This window comes from Corvus moneduloides, chromosome 8 (assembly GCF_009650955.1).
Source record: "Corvus moneduloides isolate bCorMon1 chromosome 8, bCorMon1.pri, whole genome shotgun sequence".
Classification (NCBI taxonomy): Eukaryota; Metazoa; Chordata; class Aves; order Passeriformes; family Corvidae; genus Corvus; species Corvus moneduloides.
Window position 1 is genome coordinate 14,195,270 of NC_045483.1, and position 15,596 is coordinate 14,210,865.

At 56.8% G+C, this 15,596-nt stretch overlaps 1 protein-coding gene across 1 annotated transcript; it reads right to left on the reverse strand.

The window, feature by feature from the left end:
* Positions 1-290: 290 nt before the first annotated feature.
* MMS19 (MMS19 homolog, cytosolic iron-sulfur assembly component) lies at positions 291-15,595 on the reverse strand. The gene is made up of 31 exons (XM_032116269.1): positions 15,452-15,595; positions 11,764-11,812; positions 10,929-11,029; positions 9,346-9,431; positions 8,854-8,928; positions 8,226-8,295; positions 7,900-8,028; positions 7,629-7,690; positions 7,266-7,352; positions 6,879-6,953; positions 6,528-6,605; positions 6,088-6,226; positions 5,593-5,747; positions 5,338-5,416; positions 4,941-5,066; positions 4,548-4,629; positions 4,107-4,204; positions 3,615-3,752; positions 3,231-3,386; positions 2,884-2,983; positions 2,624-2,726; positions 2,441-2,515; positions 2,183-2,309; positions 2,000-2,100; positions 1,868-1,924; positions 1,570-1,756; positions 1,375-1,457; positions 1,111-1,275; positions 974-1,033; positions 752-852; positions 291-672 (listed from the first exon to the last, which is right to left on the reverse strand). Exons 1-31 carry the CDS (start codon positions 15,558-15,560, stop codon positions 645-647), a joined length of 3,081 nt encoding a protein of 1,026 aa, XP_031972160.1. The 5' UTR covers positions 15,561-15,595; the 3' UTR covers positions 291-644.
* Position 15,596: the final 1 nt, after the last annotated feature.

Here is a 15,596-nt window from a genome sequence, read left to right on the forward strand (position 1 = left end):
GGTACAGGCCAGCATTGGCTCAGCTCAGCTCTCTCTGAAGGGCTGGGTGCAGAGGATGGCACCCCCATCCCCCAACTGCTCCCTGGGGAGTCTTTTTAAGACCATCCACTAAATACTGTTTTTTTTTAAGGGAGTCTGTTTTTTTTATCTTGTGGGGGATATAGACTTCTGGGGATGGGAGGAGAGGGACCACAACGTGAAAAGAGGAGGAAGGGCCTATAACCACCATTTTAAGCTGCTCAACATACGGAAGAACTGAGGACCCAGCCTGAGCTGCATGGAGACCCTCAGAGCATTATCAAAACAGATATATTTATTCCTCTGGCACGTGGGTTGTCACACACCACACGTGGGCACAGACCTGTCCTCTCCACTCCGCATGTGGTGGGTCTGTCCATCACTGTCCCTGGCTACAGCAGAGGGTGGGCAAGCCACAAGCAGCACTGCTCCTTCCCAGCTGTGGGTGCTGAGAAGGGACTGCAGTGAGGGATGCTGTCTGCTGGCCTGCACGCTCCAGCCCCGGCACTCGGGGCAGTCCTGGGCTCCGAGGATCCAGAGGGTCCGTGGCATCAGTTGGATGACTTGGTGGGTTAACGAGGCGCTGGTGAGACCGTTGGTCAGCACAGGGAGGGGATGCAGGGCGCTCACCTGCCTGGGCTCCCGAGCAGGAACCTACAGGGACAGAGATGGTGCCATCAGCCATGTCCCCTACATGCTAGCACCCCCTCAGCAGCTACTTCCACACACTCACCATTCTCCACGTGCTGCCACTGCTTCCTTCCGCACCAGCCTCTTTTTGTCATCCAAAGGCTTGGCCAGTGCCCGGATAACTCGGCCCTTGTAGGGGAGCAGCTATAGGACAGAAGGGGCTCTTTGTGAGAGAACTGGATGCTGGCTGCCCCCCAGGAGGTTTGGGACCCCCTTGCCCCTCTACATACAGGCACAGGCAGCAGGGTGCTGCAGGAGCACTTACCACTGTTGTGGGCAGACTGGTGAGCGCATGGGCACAGCGCAGGGCGGCGATGCGGACAGCCTGGAACAGACAGGGATGAGGGCAGCACAAGGGGCAGGAGAGGGGCACAGCAGGGAGGAAGGAGGGGGTGCACGCACCATGGTGGGGCTGGAGGTGAGGTTAAGGAACTTGGTGACCAGTGTGTCGACATGCAGGCTCATGATCTGGGGAGCTTCGAGCAGCAGTGGGTGGAGGCAGCTCAGTGTGGAGAGCTGTACTACACGATCAGAGCAGGACAAGGCCTCAAGCAGGAGGGAAAGCAGCTGCAGAGAGAGGGAGAACACAGGAGTCATGAATAACCCCAAACTATGCACTCTGCAATGTCACAGCATACCCTGCCTGCCACCTAGGCTGGCTCTTACCGTGGGCAGCTCTGTCACCAGCACAGGTTTGGGGAGGTGGTTGAGCACATGGGACAGGCCCTTCAGGTAATTTGCCTTCACATCTGTGGAGAGCAGAGATGGTTACAAGCAACCAGCAGACGGAGGGGATGCTGCCTCAGGTCCCCTGGTTAAAGGGCCAGGAGTGGTGAGGCTGGGCTGGGGGTGGCCACTCACCAGGGCCAGCCCCATGGAAGCCTTGCACCAGCTTGGGGACGTTGTCAGTGAAGAAGCGCTGGCGGAACATGATGCGCACGTCAGCATGGCAACCCTTGTGCAGCACATCCGGGGACTCGGCCATGAGCAGGGAGAAGCCATCGGCTGCAGTGGGGCCCAGCTCTGTGTCACCCAGCAGGCCCAGCAGCTGTGAGGGAGAGAGCCCTGAGGCAGAGTGCCCTGCTGCTGGGGGTCCCTAGCCAGCCAGGGGGGAGCAAGGCAGGTTTCTCAGATTTCACTCAGCCCCACCACCACCTACCTTGTCTGTCAGGCAGGAGCTCAGGGGGTGGTAGCGCAGTACCAGGGCTTTGGTCACCTGTGCAGGCAGAACAGTTGGTACCAGGCTGGGTCCCCTGGCCCCTCTGTCCTACTCATCCAGGGCAGGCCTTACCCAGAGCAGCAAGGTGAGCGCCTGCGTTCGGTGGGGCCCCTCCGCAAGGCCGGGCTCCATCCTGTTCACTGCAAGCTGCAGGATTTCATCCAGCTGCTGCCCTAGGGACAGAAGGGACAAGCTGAGCCATTCCCCTTGCCAGCAGTGGGCAGGGGTCCCTGGCATCTGCCCCAGCCCCCTTACCTGCTGGGTGTTTGTTCACCAGTCCTGCAAAGCACTTGGCAGCTGTGGTGGCCGTGAAGGGACAGTTGCAGGAACAGCTCAATGCCAGCAGCTCCCGGAGCAGCCATTCCTGCTGAGGGATTGCCACCTGGAAGAGACACAGAACGTGTTATGGCCCAGGGCTGCAGCTGCTCCCTCTGTCTGTCCGTGGAGCTTGTGCACAGAGGCTGGAGGGTGCTCGGGCAGGGCTCCTCTCCACCCTGCTCCCCACCAACGTACATCGCGGGGCAAGGAGCAGACGAAGGCCATGAGGAGGGCGACCAGGCGTCTCTGTGCCTCCAAGCACTCCCCATCCTGTGAGGGAAGAACAGTGCCCATGTCATCTCAGTTCTTGCTGCCAGCCTGTGCCAACATCCTCATTCCCACCCATTCTGGTGCCCCAGCCCCAATAACCAAACATACGCCGAAAGGCTGGAAGGAGCAGGGAAAACTGTTTTGGGGTAGGAAGGAGACCTCTCCGTTCAGAAAGAGGGGCACCACATGAGACACACTCTGGGCAGCCAACCTAGGAGAGAAAAGACATTGCGATGTGCTGCTCTGGAAGGGTCACCAGAGACCTCCCAGGAGGCACAGGGTCACCCTGTAGAGATCACAGCAGGGGGCATGCAGCCTGCTCCCTCCCCACAATGGAGCACCCAGCTTCCTGCCCCAGCTTCACTCACTCAGGGCTCAGGTGTGTGGTGGCAGCACTGATGACTGGGATCATGGCAGCCAGCACCTCTTCCTCCAGCAGTGCCTTGCCTGGCAGTGTATGGGTGCTCTCTGCAGGTAATGGAAGGAATGGAACTTGCTGGGGCCTGCTGTTCAGAGGGAGGAGGCAGGCACAGCCCCCTGAACCCCCATCAGACTGGGGCAGGGCTCTGGGACAGTGGCAGGAAGCAGTGGAGCCCACTCTTGAGGGCCATGGGTGCCAGAAGGTATCAGCAGTGGCACTGACTGCAGGATCAGGAACGCCTGAGAGCCCGGGAGTTGCCTGCTCTTCCCTCTCCCCCTCCAGCCCTGCACTTACCTTGCATGGCTGCCTGCACAGCCATGGCCAGCAGGCACGGCACCACCGTCTGGTGGAAGTACCAGCAGCCCTCCACATCCTGCTGGCACTGCAGGGCCACGCGGTGCAGGCTCTGGCACACGGAGACCATGTCTTCTGTGTTCCTGGCCTCGGTCCCTGCAGGGCACAGTCATCATCACATCAAACAGCCTCAACATCCCTGATCTGCACCAGGATCCCGGGATAATGCAGCCCTTCTGACTCCCACTCCACCAGTGGGATTCACAGCCCAGGTGTGGGTTCCTTGCACCACTGCCATTCCAGCTCTCTTCCAGCCATCACCAGTAACAGAGGCAGCTCCTGCCCAGACACGCTCTGTGGAGGTGCCTGCAGCAGCTCCATTACCTTTCTGCACCTTCTGGAGATGCTGCAGCAGGACAGGCACAGTATCCCTCACGATGCTGGTGTGGGTGGACACAGCTGCCAGGGCCTGCAGGCAGCGCTGCTGCAAGGAGCGGTGGTTGTGGTAGCTCTCTTCCCGCTCTGAAGAGGAAACACACCTCAGAGGGGGACCTGGGGTCACCCCACCCAAGGGCAGCCAGGGCCTAGACCCTGCCAGGGTGGATGGGGTGAAGCAGCGTGGCAGACCCAGCCCACGCCAGGCTCAAGGCACTGTGCCTGCTCTGCAGCTGGGCAGCTCCTTCCCACAAGGGTGATCCTAGCTACCAGACCAGCCACAGCTTTCCCTGTGCCAGCACACAGTGCCTGCACTGGGAATCCCCCATGAACAGCCACCAACCTATACTATATGGCACAGCCCCACTGCCTGGCAGGAGCCCAATGGGGATGGGAAAGGCTTTACCCCAAAACCAGTCACCACGCCTTCCCCAGCCCTACCTGACTGCAGCTCCTCTTCAAGCCTGGGTACCATGCGTCCAGAGAAAACCTCTGGGTAGGTGGGGGCCAGGGACCCAGCTGCCTCCATCGCTGCTTCACTGCCAGAGGGAAAGAGAATGGAAAAGGTGGTGCAAGGACTGCAAATCCAGGGCTGCTTGTACACCAGCTCCAGAGACCTGGCCAGAAGGTGTCTCCAGAACCTCATTTCTCAGCAGTTTGCTTTTTTCACTCTTCAGGTAGGCAGAGCAGAGTCTCCTGATTTGATAGGCTCAGACTTTCTCATTTGCAGCCCATGAATTGTCTGGTTTATCTCACAGAGTCTTCTAGTTCAAGGAGTTCCTGTGCCTTCCCTCAGACTACAACCTCTCTCTGCAGCAAAGCCAGGCTTTGTTCTTCCTCCCAGAGCATGTGTGACTGCAGTGATGCCAGCCCACTCCTCACCTGCTCTGGGAATCCTCCTCATGCAGAGCGAGACGGATGAGGTGATCCACAACCAGCTCCAGACCAGAGGAAGACAGGAAGCCTGGAACAAGAGCCATAGAGGAATCCTACCCTTGGCCAAAGGCAAAGATGCTGGTGTGCTGGACAGGATCCTTCCCACTCATCCAGGGGGCAGCAATGCAGCAGCACACCAAATGCCAGAGATACAAGGTGCCCAGCACAAACAGGCAAGAAAGAGAGCAAATGTCCCTGGAGCTCATGGCTTGGGTACAAAATGCTGCCACTACTCCTGTGCACCTACAGGCAGCAGGCAAGGATGTTCCAGCAGCCACTGTGTCTCTCAGAAGAGAGTGACACCTCCCTCTGTCTCCTCAAGGAAAACAAGGCACCAACCTTGCAGGGAGCCCAGGACAGTCAGTGCCTTGATCCCAACCAGCTGCAGCTGTACGCTGGGATCCGTCAGCGCCGAGAACACCACAGAGCAAACTGGGTCTTGGAGCGACAGCAGAGTGCTCTCATCTGGAGAGAGGGGCATAGAGTCACTGCCTGTCACCACACAGCCACCATCTTGCACTGTGTGGTGATAGCACCTCCACAGCACTTGACAGACCCTTTCTGGGGTGCTGCATTTGACACCCAATCATGCAGGGTCCCTGGGACATGGCAGGGGCTTGCACATGCAGCCACACTGGCCAGTGAGCTTTCCTTGTCTGTCAGCATACAGGAAAGTGAGGTCAGAGCCAGCAGCCCTTGGGACACAGGTGCCTCCAGAGGGACCAGCCACCCTCACCTTCTTCCACATGTCCCCACTTCTGCTGCAACTCCAGGAAGCCTAGCAGCATTTCCAGGATTGTCCTCCTCTGGCTGCTCTGCAGGGACACAAAGGTGTAACCCAGATCACTGTCACTCCTGGGACAGAGCTGCACCTCAGCCCAGCGCTGTGAGGCCACAGGGTGCCCATGGGGTCTCTAACCACACCAGGGAAGGACATCCCCTTAGACACCATGCTCCCCCAGGCCCTGTGCAGCCAGCGGGTGGCCCTCACCTGCGTGTGCTTGGTGTACTGCTCCAGCAGCAGGGGCAGGACACTGCGGGTGATGCGGTGGTAGGTGCGGAGGGAGGCACCTGCTGCTGCCTGCAAGAGTTTGGCACTGGGCCACACCAGCTTCATGTCGGGCTCGCACAGATGGTGCCTGCAATCTGAGATAGGCTGGGCGTCAGCCGCACCGGCGCAGAGCTCCTCTGCCTCGCGTGCGGGGACACAGCTGATAGCTGGGCTGGGAGCAGCTCTGAGCTGCAGCACAGTCTCCCCAACTGAGCAGCTTCCCATAGCCCCAAGTGCACAAAGAGTGCAGTTCCAGCAGAGAGGGAAGCAGCTCAATCCCCTTGTCCTCCCTTCCGGCAGCTAATTACCTTGGAAAAGCCAAAAGCGGCTGTGAGGACTAGAAAGAGAAGAGGCTTGAAAGAGAAGAGGAGTGCAAATCTCTACCTAAGAGGATGCTTTCAGGCCTGGCTGCTCGGCAGGGTCTCTGTTAGTTACCTTGCAGGATGCTGCTGAGGAAGGAATCCAGCAGATCCTCAGAATCAGAGCTGAGCACAGAGCGGGAGAGGCAGGCAGAGAGAGCATGCAGTGCAGCCAGGCATTCCGCCTCAATCTTCTCGCTCGCTGTCTGGAACACCTGGAGGAAGGGCCACAGGATGAGCTGCACTCCATGTCAACAACAACCGCAGGCGTCAGGCTCCCAATGCAGGCTGAAGGGCTCAGGCTCCTGCCTCATTTCCCACGTGATTTGAACATGCAGCATAGCATGTTCAAGCCACAGGGACATGCTGATAGGGCTGGCCTGTCCCCTCCACTTTTCAGCTGGGACAGTGCAAGGTCACAGGTGCGGGCTGCTGGGAGATATGGGGCCCACCTGGTCTGGTTGAGAACTGCTGCTCAGCAGAAGCCCAGCCATGGTGGAGCCCTGCAGTACTCACCTCTCTGCGCAGGGACGACCAGAGGCTGGGGAGGAATTCCTGCAGCTCCTTCTGCCCGTAGATGGCACAGCAGGCAGTCTGCAAGAGGGAGCCAGTGAAAGCATCACAAAGAAGCCAGTACCAGGTGGACACAGTGCTGGGACACTGCCCATCCTGGCAGGCTCATGCTGAGCTGCACAAATCACTCAAGAAAAACAGGAAAGAGTGATGCAGGCCAAACCAGGACTCTGGAAATTGTGGCTCTGCAAGGGAAAGTCTCTGGCTGGCGGGGAGAAGGGCTCAGAAGTGGCTGGCAGCTGCTACTGCCCCAGATCAACAGTGGGCTGAAGGGAGTAGGGGATCCCTCCTTACCAGAGTCTGCAGCGAGTCAAGCTTGGCACTTTGCAGTTCTGAGTCCAACTTCTCAATAAGCAGAGGGAGAAGGAACTGCAGAGAGAAGCACTTCAATTCAGCTCACCCTTTGCACCACCTTGTCCATGGCCCTGCAAGGCTGCAAGTTCAGCCTCTGCCAGGACAGCAGAGGTGCAGGGGTACCTGCAATAGGCAGCCCCTTCCCAGGATGTCAGTCAGCACTCTCCCCATGAACAGCCCCAGAAGGAGACAGGGCTGCCCAAGTGCAAGCTCCTGGTCCCAGTTGTTCCTGTCCCACAGAGTCACAGCAGGAGCTGCAGCACTATGAAAGGCAGCCTGTGCTCAGGGAACAGTGAGGTGCTCAAGAATCCCTAAGGAGCTTCGTACCTCAGCAAATTGGGGCGTGGAGGCCAGTACAGCCCGGAGGCTCAGGATCAGGTCTTCCCTCTGGATGCCATGAGGATCATTGGGGGGCTGGAAAGGAAGCAGAGAGCAGGTCACCCACCAGTCAGGAAACATCCCAACCCAGCCATCAGCCGAGGCTGCATCACCTCATCTTCAGCAAGGCAGCAGCAAGTGCCACTGGAGCTAGCTTGGCACCAGCCTGTCAGCCTGGGTACCACAGCTCACAGCTCAACACTGCCCAGCCAAGACTCTTGGCCACCCTCTCATCCCATTCCCTTGAGGGGACACAACCCCCTAAGAAAACACCAGAAGGAACAGGCTGTGGCACACAGCAGACTCACTCACTGGAGTAAAATCAACAGGGAAGTAGCAGGATGTAACTTCAAACAGCTCTTCCACAAAGGGACCTGCAGACAGAGGAGAGGGAGTGAGCAAAGATACTGGGCAAAAAAGGCACAGCAGCTATGTTTAGCACCCATGACAGGCCAGCTCTGCAGCTTTTAAAGTGTGTTAGGGACCAGCCCAGGCCTGATCAGACCCAACAACCATCCCTCCAACAGCTCAAAGAAAAGGGACATGTCTCCCAGTCAGCTCTGCATGGCAGGTTTAGGCTCACCCAGAGAATAGTCCTTGGCAATGAGATCACGCACGATCTGGAAGGCCACCAGCAGATTGCGGGGATCCTTCTCCCCATCCATGACCTGGATGAAGCCGAAGGTGAAGTCGGCACCCAGGCCCTTCAGCTCTGCAGAAAGAAGGAGCGTGAGCAGGTGCAGGACATCAGCCCTCACCAATACGGAATTAAATCAGCCAAGTTGGCCCAGCCCCACAGTCCTTTTCCAGCTCTCCCAGGCAGAGCCACAGAGCCCTTGGAGAAGGTAAAAGCAAGTAATTTTCCCAGCCTCAACAATCCCAGAGCAGCTCTGGCATCTGCCCCCTCACCTTCCTCCCTGGTGCTCATGAAGTTGGTGATGATGCTGTAGACTGTGTGGCGGTCCAGCTGCATCAAGGACTGAAGGGAGGAGCAGACCAATCAGAACCATCCTCTACACATGGCAGCACAGCTACCCACTACCCCACGGGCACCACATGCCCTTGAGAGAGAGCAGGACCCCCAGCAGCTCAGCTGCTGCTTCCTGGCACAGAGATCCCATTTATCACATGCAAAGTGTGCACATGCCTATGCAATGGCACATGAACATGACTGTGTCCCATCACTGCATGAATGCACCATCAGTCACACCAGGGCCATGCATGTTGCCCAAGGCACTGCCAGCAAAAACAATCTTAAATTGGAGGAGAATTGGACTGGGGGCACTTAAACACAGCCTGGAGAATGGAGCAAAAGGAAATAATTCCCCTAGGGCTGAGAAAAGAGAGGACAATGGCCAAACAGGATCCTTGGCTGCTGTCTCTCACAGTCTCTCTTGCAGTGAGCCAAGCCATCTCTAAGCCCTGCAGAGGCACTGCACTGTGTTGAATGTGGCCAGTCCTCAGGGCAGGCAGGCCATCCCCAGACACACAAGGAGCAGAGATCAAGAACAGGAGGATAGGAAATCACATTGCTCACCTGCACATGTACCTCCTGGAAGATGGCTTTGAGCACAGACACTGCTAGCCCTGGGGACAGCACCTCGCACATGCTCTGAGGACAGGAAGAGAAAAGCAAGAATAGAATACCATGATGGCAGCCACGTAACAGAGCTCCTGCCTCTGTACAGCAGCTGCCTGCAGGATCCTCTTCCACAACAGGGAGAGCTCACCACCCCCTCCCCAGACAAAACAGGACAAGATGCCCATCATCACCACTGCTCCCCAGGGTGGCCAGGGAATCCTTGCCCCAATACCAACACAGGCAGGAAATCAAGGCAGTCTCCTCTCCTGGCTCCTCCACAGGGGGCACAGCAGGAGAACAGAGGAGACAGGGCAATGCTGCCAGATGGGCTGACAGCCCAACCAGGCCCTGCTTGACACACTGCTCCAACCCACACCCAGGTGCTGGACCTCCCTGATGCTGCTCTGGAGTGCATCCCAGCACTGTGGGCTGGGGGTGCGAGCTCACCAGCGCTCGCAGTCCCTGGAGCACCGAGGGGATCACCAGGTGATGATCTTGCAGCCGGCTCTCATAGAACAGGACCAGATGCAGCACTGTCAGAAACAGACACCAATGTGTGTTAGCCCTAGGAAACACAGCTGCTGGGTGCTGGCCCCAGCTCAACCACAAACTGATGGATTAAGAGCGAGCACATCTTGCACTGGTGAATGGGACAAACTGCCACTGGTGGGTGCACCCACCTGGCTCCAACACCTTTGCCCTCTCCTCATGAGCAGCCCACACCTGACTGCGGCAGAGCAGCACCCACCTCTGGCTGCTGCAGAGGTGCCGGAGCTACCCAAGAGGCATTTGCTGTGACCTGTCCAGACATGTGGCTGCAGACACCAGCAGCAGAGTGGCAGTCAGCTCATCGGAGCCTGGAGGATGTCATGGGGTGGGGCACAGGGCTGGGGCAGGAGCTCTGGCTTCCTCGAACTTGGCTCCGCAACACATTCCTGGCCCCTGAGTCACGGCCATGGGCGCCTGCACACCCCAGCCCTGGGGAGTGGTAGCAGGAAGCAGACTGGAAGAGCCGGCTAGCAGCATCCTGTGCCCACAGCTGCTGCAGAAACTCAGCCCCCCAGGAGGCAGCCTGACGCAGCGCTTGAAAAATGAACTGCGTGAGCAGGGACACGAGGCTCTAACCCAGCTCAATCCCCTTGCTCAGCTGCCCTGAGTCTTCTTTCTCTGCCAAGCATCCCTACTGAACGTCCCCACTTCTGGCTGCCCCTTCAGAGCACCCCAATTCCCACCAGTCATCACACCTGACTCCAGCTGCTCCAGTAGATAAGGTTCTATGCACAGCTGCTCTCAGCCCTGCCTGACTTCAGTCAAAGATAGCCAAATGCCAAGGGCTAAGCATCTTCTGCTTCCATCCTCCCCTTCCTCCACCTCACTTACTAGCTGGGCCCCCTGTCTAGCCAGGCTGCTGGCTTAAGTTCAGCTTCCCATCTGCAAGGCCCCCAAGCCCAAGCCAAAGTTTGTCAGCACTTACTGGCTTTCCCTGCTGCCAGCCAGTTGCTACGGGGCATTTAACAGAGCCAGAACTTCTCCTTGCCTCTATGAACAGGGTATCTTCCTCTCCCCACTCCAGTCCCACACTCCATTCTCATCCTTACACTGATCTCCCCTCCTCCCCAGGCCTCAGGGTTCCTCCTGAGTTAACCTGGTCAGGTTGCAAGGCTGCAGTGTGATTTGGTGTGTGAAGGACAGTCTTCCTGCTCTGAATCATCACCCAAGGACTCTGACATACAGATGTATCCCAACATGTCCCGCGTGGTGCTGAGCACAACTGGGTGTGCAACACTCGCTGTCAGGGGCCCCAGCTGTCCAGGGATTTGGTGTGTTCAGACAGTGACCTGAATTGTGTGGTGAGGCTGGCAAAAAGGCTGCAGTGCAAAGCCTCGTGCCCTCTTTGGACTTTGACTCTTAGAGACATGTACAAAGTTGTCACAGTGTTAAATCAATCCCTTTGCCAGTTGCAGGACAGAGGCTTTAATGGCACAGGCTTTGTCCCCAGCCAGCCACTCAAGGGCCAGAACATCCCTTACCTTCCTTCTCCTGGAGCAGGGAGTAACACTGGAGCAGGACTTGTGACAACAGCTGGATGCCTCGCCCTCGCATCCGAGGATCTGTGTTCTCCAGGCAAAACCTAGGCCAAGGGAGGAGAAAGCCCAGGAAGCCTGTTGTGAGCAGGGACATCCAAGCAGGAAGTACATCCTGAGCAGTCACATTACAAAAACAAAGAGGTGCCACTCTGTGGACTCAATCCTGCCTGACTTGCTGGCAGGGTGGGAACAGACTCCCCTCCCCCTGTCCGTGCTGCATGTGTGCACTCAGCCCCAGAACCATGCAGAAAGAAATCCAAGTTCTCAAGTCGGATAAAAGAAATTGCTCTTGCACCATGCTCTCAAGATCACAAGGGTCAAAAGGGTAAAGCCTCTTATAGTTAGGCAAACCCAGACCCCAGCTAGGGAGAAATGAGCCCAGGCCATGACAGTTTGGAGACAGAAGCAGAAGCTGAGTGCCAGCCAACTTGTGACATGGTGTTGTGCAGCTGTGTGCTCAGGCAGCTCCTGCTGGGGACAGCCCCAACTGAAAAGTGCCCTGCAGCTTGCTGCCTGCCACATCTCTCCTCTGTCCTGGGAGAGCATCAAGAGCTGCTCCGGCCTTGCTCTTTCCCAAAGAGCTCCCACGTCCAAGGAGGGCAAAGCACTGCTCAAGCCCCATGCTGTGAGCAGACAACATCCTGCACGCTGCGATGTGTCTACCAGTGCTGAAGCTCATCCTGGATGAGCACACTTTTCCTTCTAACTGTGCCTCCTTGTGGGAATGTCCCCTGCAAGGCCTTTACCCGATGTATAACTTGCACAAGGCTTTTCTTACCCCAGGGCTTCCACAAGCTGCAGCACTGTCCACCTTCCATCTTTCACCCCTGGAGAAAGGAGGCAAAGAGAGTGAACCAGAGATCATGCAGGCATGGTAGTGGAGATGGATGCTGGGAGGCATCCCAGCACTGCAGTGGGAAAGGCTGGTCAGTGCCGACTCCTCACTAAGCACCAAAGGAGCCATGTACACTTAATTGGTGGAGCTGCCTCCAGCCCTGCCTGCGAACACCTCTGAGACTGAGAGCAGAGAGCAGACAGCCAGGGGAGAACTTGCTCGCACTTTGCCTCACCCTCTCCCTGAAGCCTGGCTGTATGTGTGGCTCCTGAGAGAAGCCTTGCTGTGCTCTACTTGACTGAGATACTAAAACCCCCTTCTCTAATGTGAGCATGCTGTGAGGAGATGCAGGGCAGCTCTCCAGGTGCTTCCTGAGGGACAACTGGCTGAACAAGCAGCCTGGACACTAGTGATCACTCAGCTTCCCACCTTGGCTCCATCACCTCCACACTGTGCTGAGCAAGACCGGCACAAACTTCCTCCAAGATGAAGGGCAGGGAGAAAGGCAGCTTTGTGGTCAGAGAAAGATAAAGTTCTGGGATTCTTGGAGTCTATTTCCAACTCTGACTCAGATACCTCACCAGGTTGCCTCATTCACCTCCTGCCTCCATATTCTTGCAGCTCAGCTGGGGGAAGAGTCACTCCTCAGGAGGCTTTGGTAAGGACCTGCTTGTTGCACCTTACAAGAACCTTGGCAGAAGGGCAGGTTCTTCATTCCTGCCACCCATTCCCAATGTGACAGCTTCCCAGAAGGAAAGCTCTGTGTATGCCCTCTGATCAGATATGGGGTGGCAGGCAAGGGACTGCCTTACCTTCAGACCCCTAACCTGCAGCCCAGGTGTCAAGTGACATTACTGAGAAACAAGCAAGACCCCTCACTCTCTACCTGGACAAAACAGCATTCCTCCACAAAAAAAAAACCCAAATCACCTTGCAGTCACTGAGACTCACTGTCTTTGCCCAGGAGCACTTCTGGGCACTCTGGGGGGACCTGCTCACCTCTCTGCCCTGCTGAACTTACACGACTGACAGGGCATTCACCCTCTCAGAAGTCCATAGGTTTCATTATGGGCTTTCCCAAGCCTTGTTCCAGCTTGTGTCTCCTGCTGTTGCAAGCATTTACTGTCTCTCCCTAAGCAGTTAATTCCAGTATTAAGATACACTGTTCATCATAGAGCTGTCTCTAGGGATGGGATGACAGTGTTTTCTGGCAGAGTGTTCTGACAGCAGGCAGTCCCGACTCCAGAGACAGAGCTTTCAATCCTGCCTGGCGCAGCAGGGAGAGGGAGCCTGAAATGAGGAACAGAACAGATAAGGGGAGTTGCACGGAAGAAGAGCCCAGCAGGTCTCGGAATTGACAGGCACAGACTGAACAGGGGGTGCCCCCAGAGACAGCCATAATGTGCTGGCAAAATTTCTTGCAGAATAACAACAGTGAAACAGCAAGCAGATGTTATGCACCAGCCAAAGCAGAATGGGCTGCAGGGAGAGCTCGGATGGCCCCTCCACATCCAGCATCCCAATATCTCACTCTGCAAGCTCATGAAGAGCCCTTGTGCCTCTGCATCATAACAGAAAAGGTCTGAGATAAACGCCATCTCTGTGGCCAAGTGCTCTGCTTCTCTGTGTCTGCAGAAAGCGAAAGCAGCTCTACACAATGACTACTCAACAGGAAAGAGCTGCAATGTGATGGCCAAACCACAGCCAGGTACTGACAGTCCCCGTGGTCAGCGGCAGCGAGGTCAGCAGCTTCTTTGCTCAGCTCAGCAAGGGAGCTCCCTCTGTTCTCAGGGACCCAGGTGTGACCAGCTTTGCCTCACACGGTGTGGCCACTGGCCACTCCTCCCCGGCACAGCCTGTGAGCGTGGTGTGCTCGTGGGCAGCGCCGCACAGGCCGTGGTGTGAGCACCAGCACAGCTCATTGGACCTGCCTCATGAGCACGGCAGGCACAGCAGTGAGCCCCTGAAACTGCTGCCTCCACATCTGGCAGCAGCACATGTGCCCCAAGGTTAATTAGGCACCTTGAATCTCTTTTACCAGGAGGGGCTGCTCTCCTGTTTTGGGATTCCTGTAGTTCCCAGAGACTAAACAGAAGCAAGCCATTCACCCTGTGCTGGATTGCTACTCTGAACCAACATGCTCCCTTTCCTGACAGGTCTGTCTCCCTTTCACAAAGAGTCCTTCTAGGTATTAGTCACTTCTGGAGGCCTTCCATTCTTGTCTCCCCCACACCTTCAAAATGTGAGCACAACATTCACAGGGAATGTGTAATGGATTCTGTAACAGCAGTATCCTTCTTTCCCCATTTTTTAAGAAAGATGAATTCAGCCTCCTCCTGCCACCCACTGACCCACGCAGCCCAAGCTGCCTGTGACAGCACCAAGGCCTTTCTGCCACTTGCCAAGTTATGCTCATTTTAGTCCTCAGCAACAAATGGGGGAAGCTCAGTGTATTTCTTACAGCAATTGCACAATGGCCGTGAGCTTAGAAAAAACCTCCCCTTTTACTCAAGGATACATAATGCAATTTAATCCTTTCTGATGTGTGGCTCCGTATGAGGTCAGAGGGGCCCAAGGACATTTGCCAGCCCCCCTGTTTTTGAAGGTGGGTTTGTCACAAGAGCCACACGGCTGAAAAGAGCTGGGGGGAGAAAATGGGGGGCAATTCCCTTTGTATGTCTTCCAAGAGACAAAGCTTTCTCCAGGCGCTTCTGTAACATGACATCAGGTGACAACAGCAGTTGTAAGGTTATCCTTCCCCACATCTATCCCAAATATGTCAGAGACTGTGCAACCCTTCTGCAACATCTTGAATGTCACATAGTTTAGTGAATTCCCCCAAATTTCCTTGGCATTTTCTTCACTCTGTGTTACATGGGCCACTGGGTTACTTTCATGTTTTGCCAGCTCATCTCATCACCAAGGCACTACAGAGCAGTTCACAATCCATCAGGCCTTGGGAAAGGTCTATAAGCTACCCCCCTCTGTGTAATGTAACGTATAAAGATAGCCATTTTCTGCTCTCTCAGCTCCTTCCTGAAACATGCTGAAGCCACTGCCTAGAAACACAAAAGTATCACTTTATCCTTAGAAAGCCACATTCCTGAAGCTGTAACTTCCCTAATATGACAGTCACTCAACTGTTCCAAGCAGAAGGATAAATTATCCAAGGAAACCAAATGCCTCAAGCTCTGTTAGGAAAGGGGGAGAAACCACAGTGAGGGCAGTCTGCACCAGTCACCTCCCACAGTACCTCAGCAGGGCCATAAGCTCTCCTCCCACTGTCGATTTCTCTGCCACCCACATCTGCCTCGCTCCTGTAGCCCCTCACCCTCGCTGCTATCCCACTCCTACCGCACATCTCCTTGTCAGCTCCGAGCTGCAGGCTCTACCCTACCCGTTCCCCCGTGCCGTGCCCCGCACGGCAGCCTCACAACCCACGGACACGCTCCGTCCCACGCCTCCACACCCTGCCCTACCCAGCCCCGCAGCCCCACACGCTTCCTCCCAAACCCCTCCCCACACAGCCGCCACCCGCCCGCCACACCCCGACCGTGCCCACGCCCGCCCCAGGCCCAGCCCGGCCCCCCGCCGTGCCCACGCCCAGTCCCGCTCCGCCCCCGCGCGGTACCTGCCGCCACCTCCGCGCCGCGGCCGTCCTGCTGCCCGGACACGAAGTCCAGGACGGAGGCGGCGAGAGCCTCCACCCCGGCCCCGGGCCCGGCCCCGGCCGCCGCCATGACACTCGCGCGCAGGGCCGCGGCCCGGCCCCCACC

What these genes read in the sequence shown, in the direction of transcription:
- MMS19 (XM_032116269.1), bottom strand. Translation starts at nt 15,560, where the DNA reads ATGGCGGCGGCCGGGGCCGGGCCCGGGGCCGGGGTGGAGGCTCTCGCC. An exon ending in GTGGGGACATGTGGAAGAAG is followed by an intron (nt 5,067 to 5,337) that starts GTGAGGGTGGCT and finishes CCCTCTCTCCAG; the next exon opens with ATGAGAGCACTCTGCTGTCG. An exon ending in ACCACACACCTGAGCCCTGA is followed by an intron (nt 2,727 to 2,883) that starts GTGAGTGAAGCT and finishes TTTCTCTCCTAG; the next exon opens with GTTGGCTGCCCAGAGTGTGT.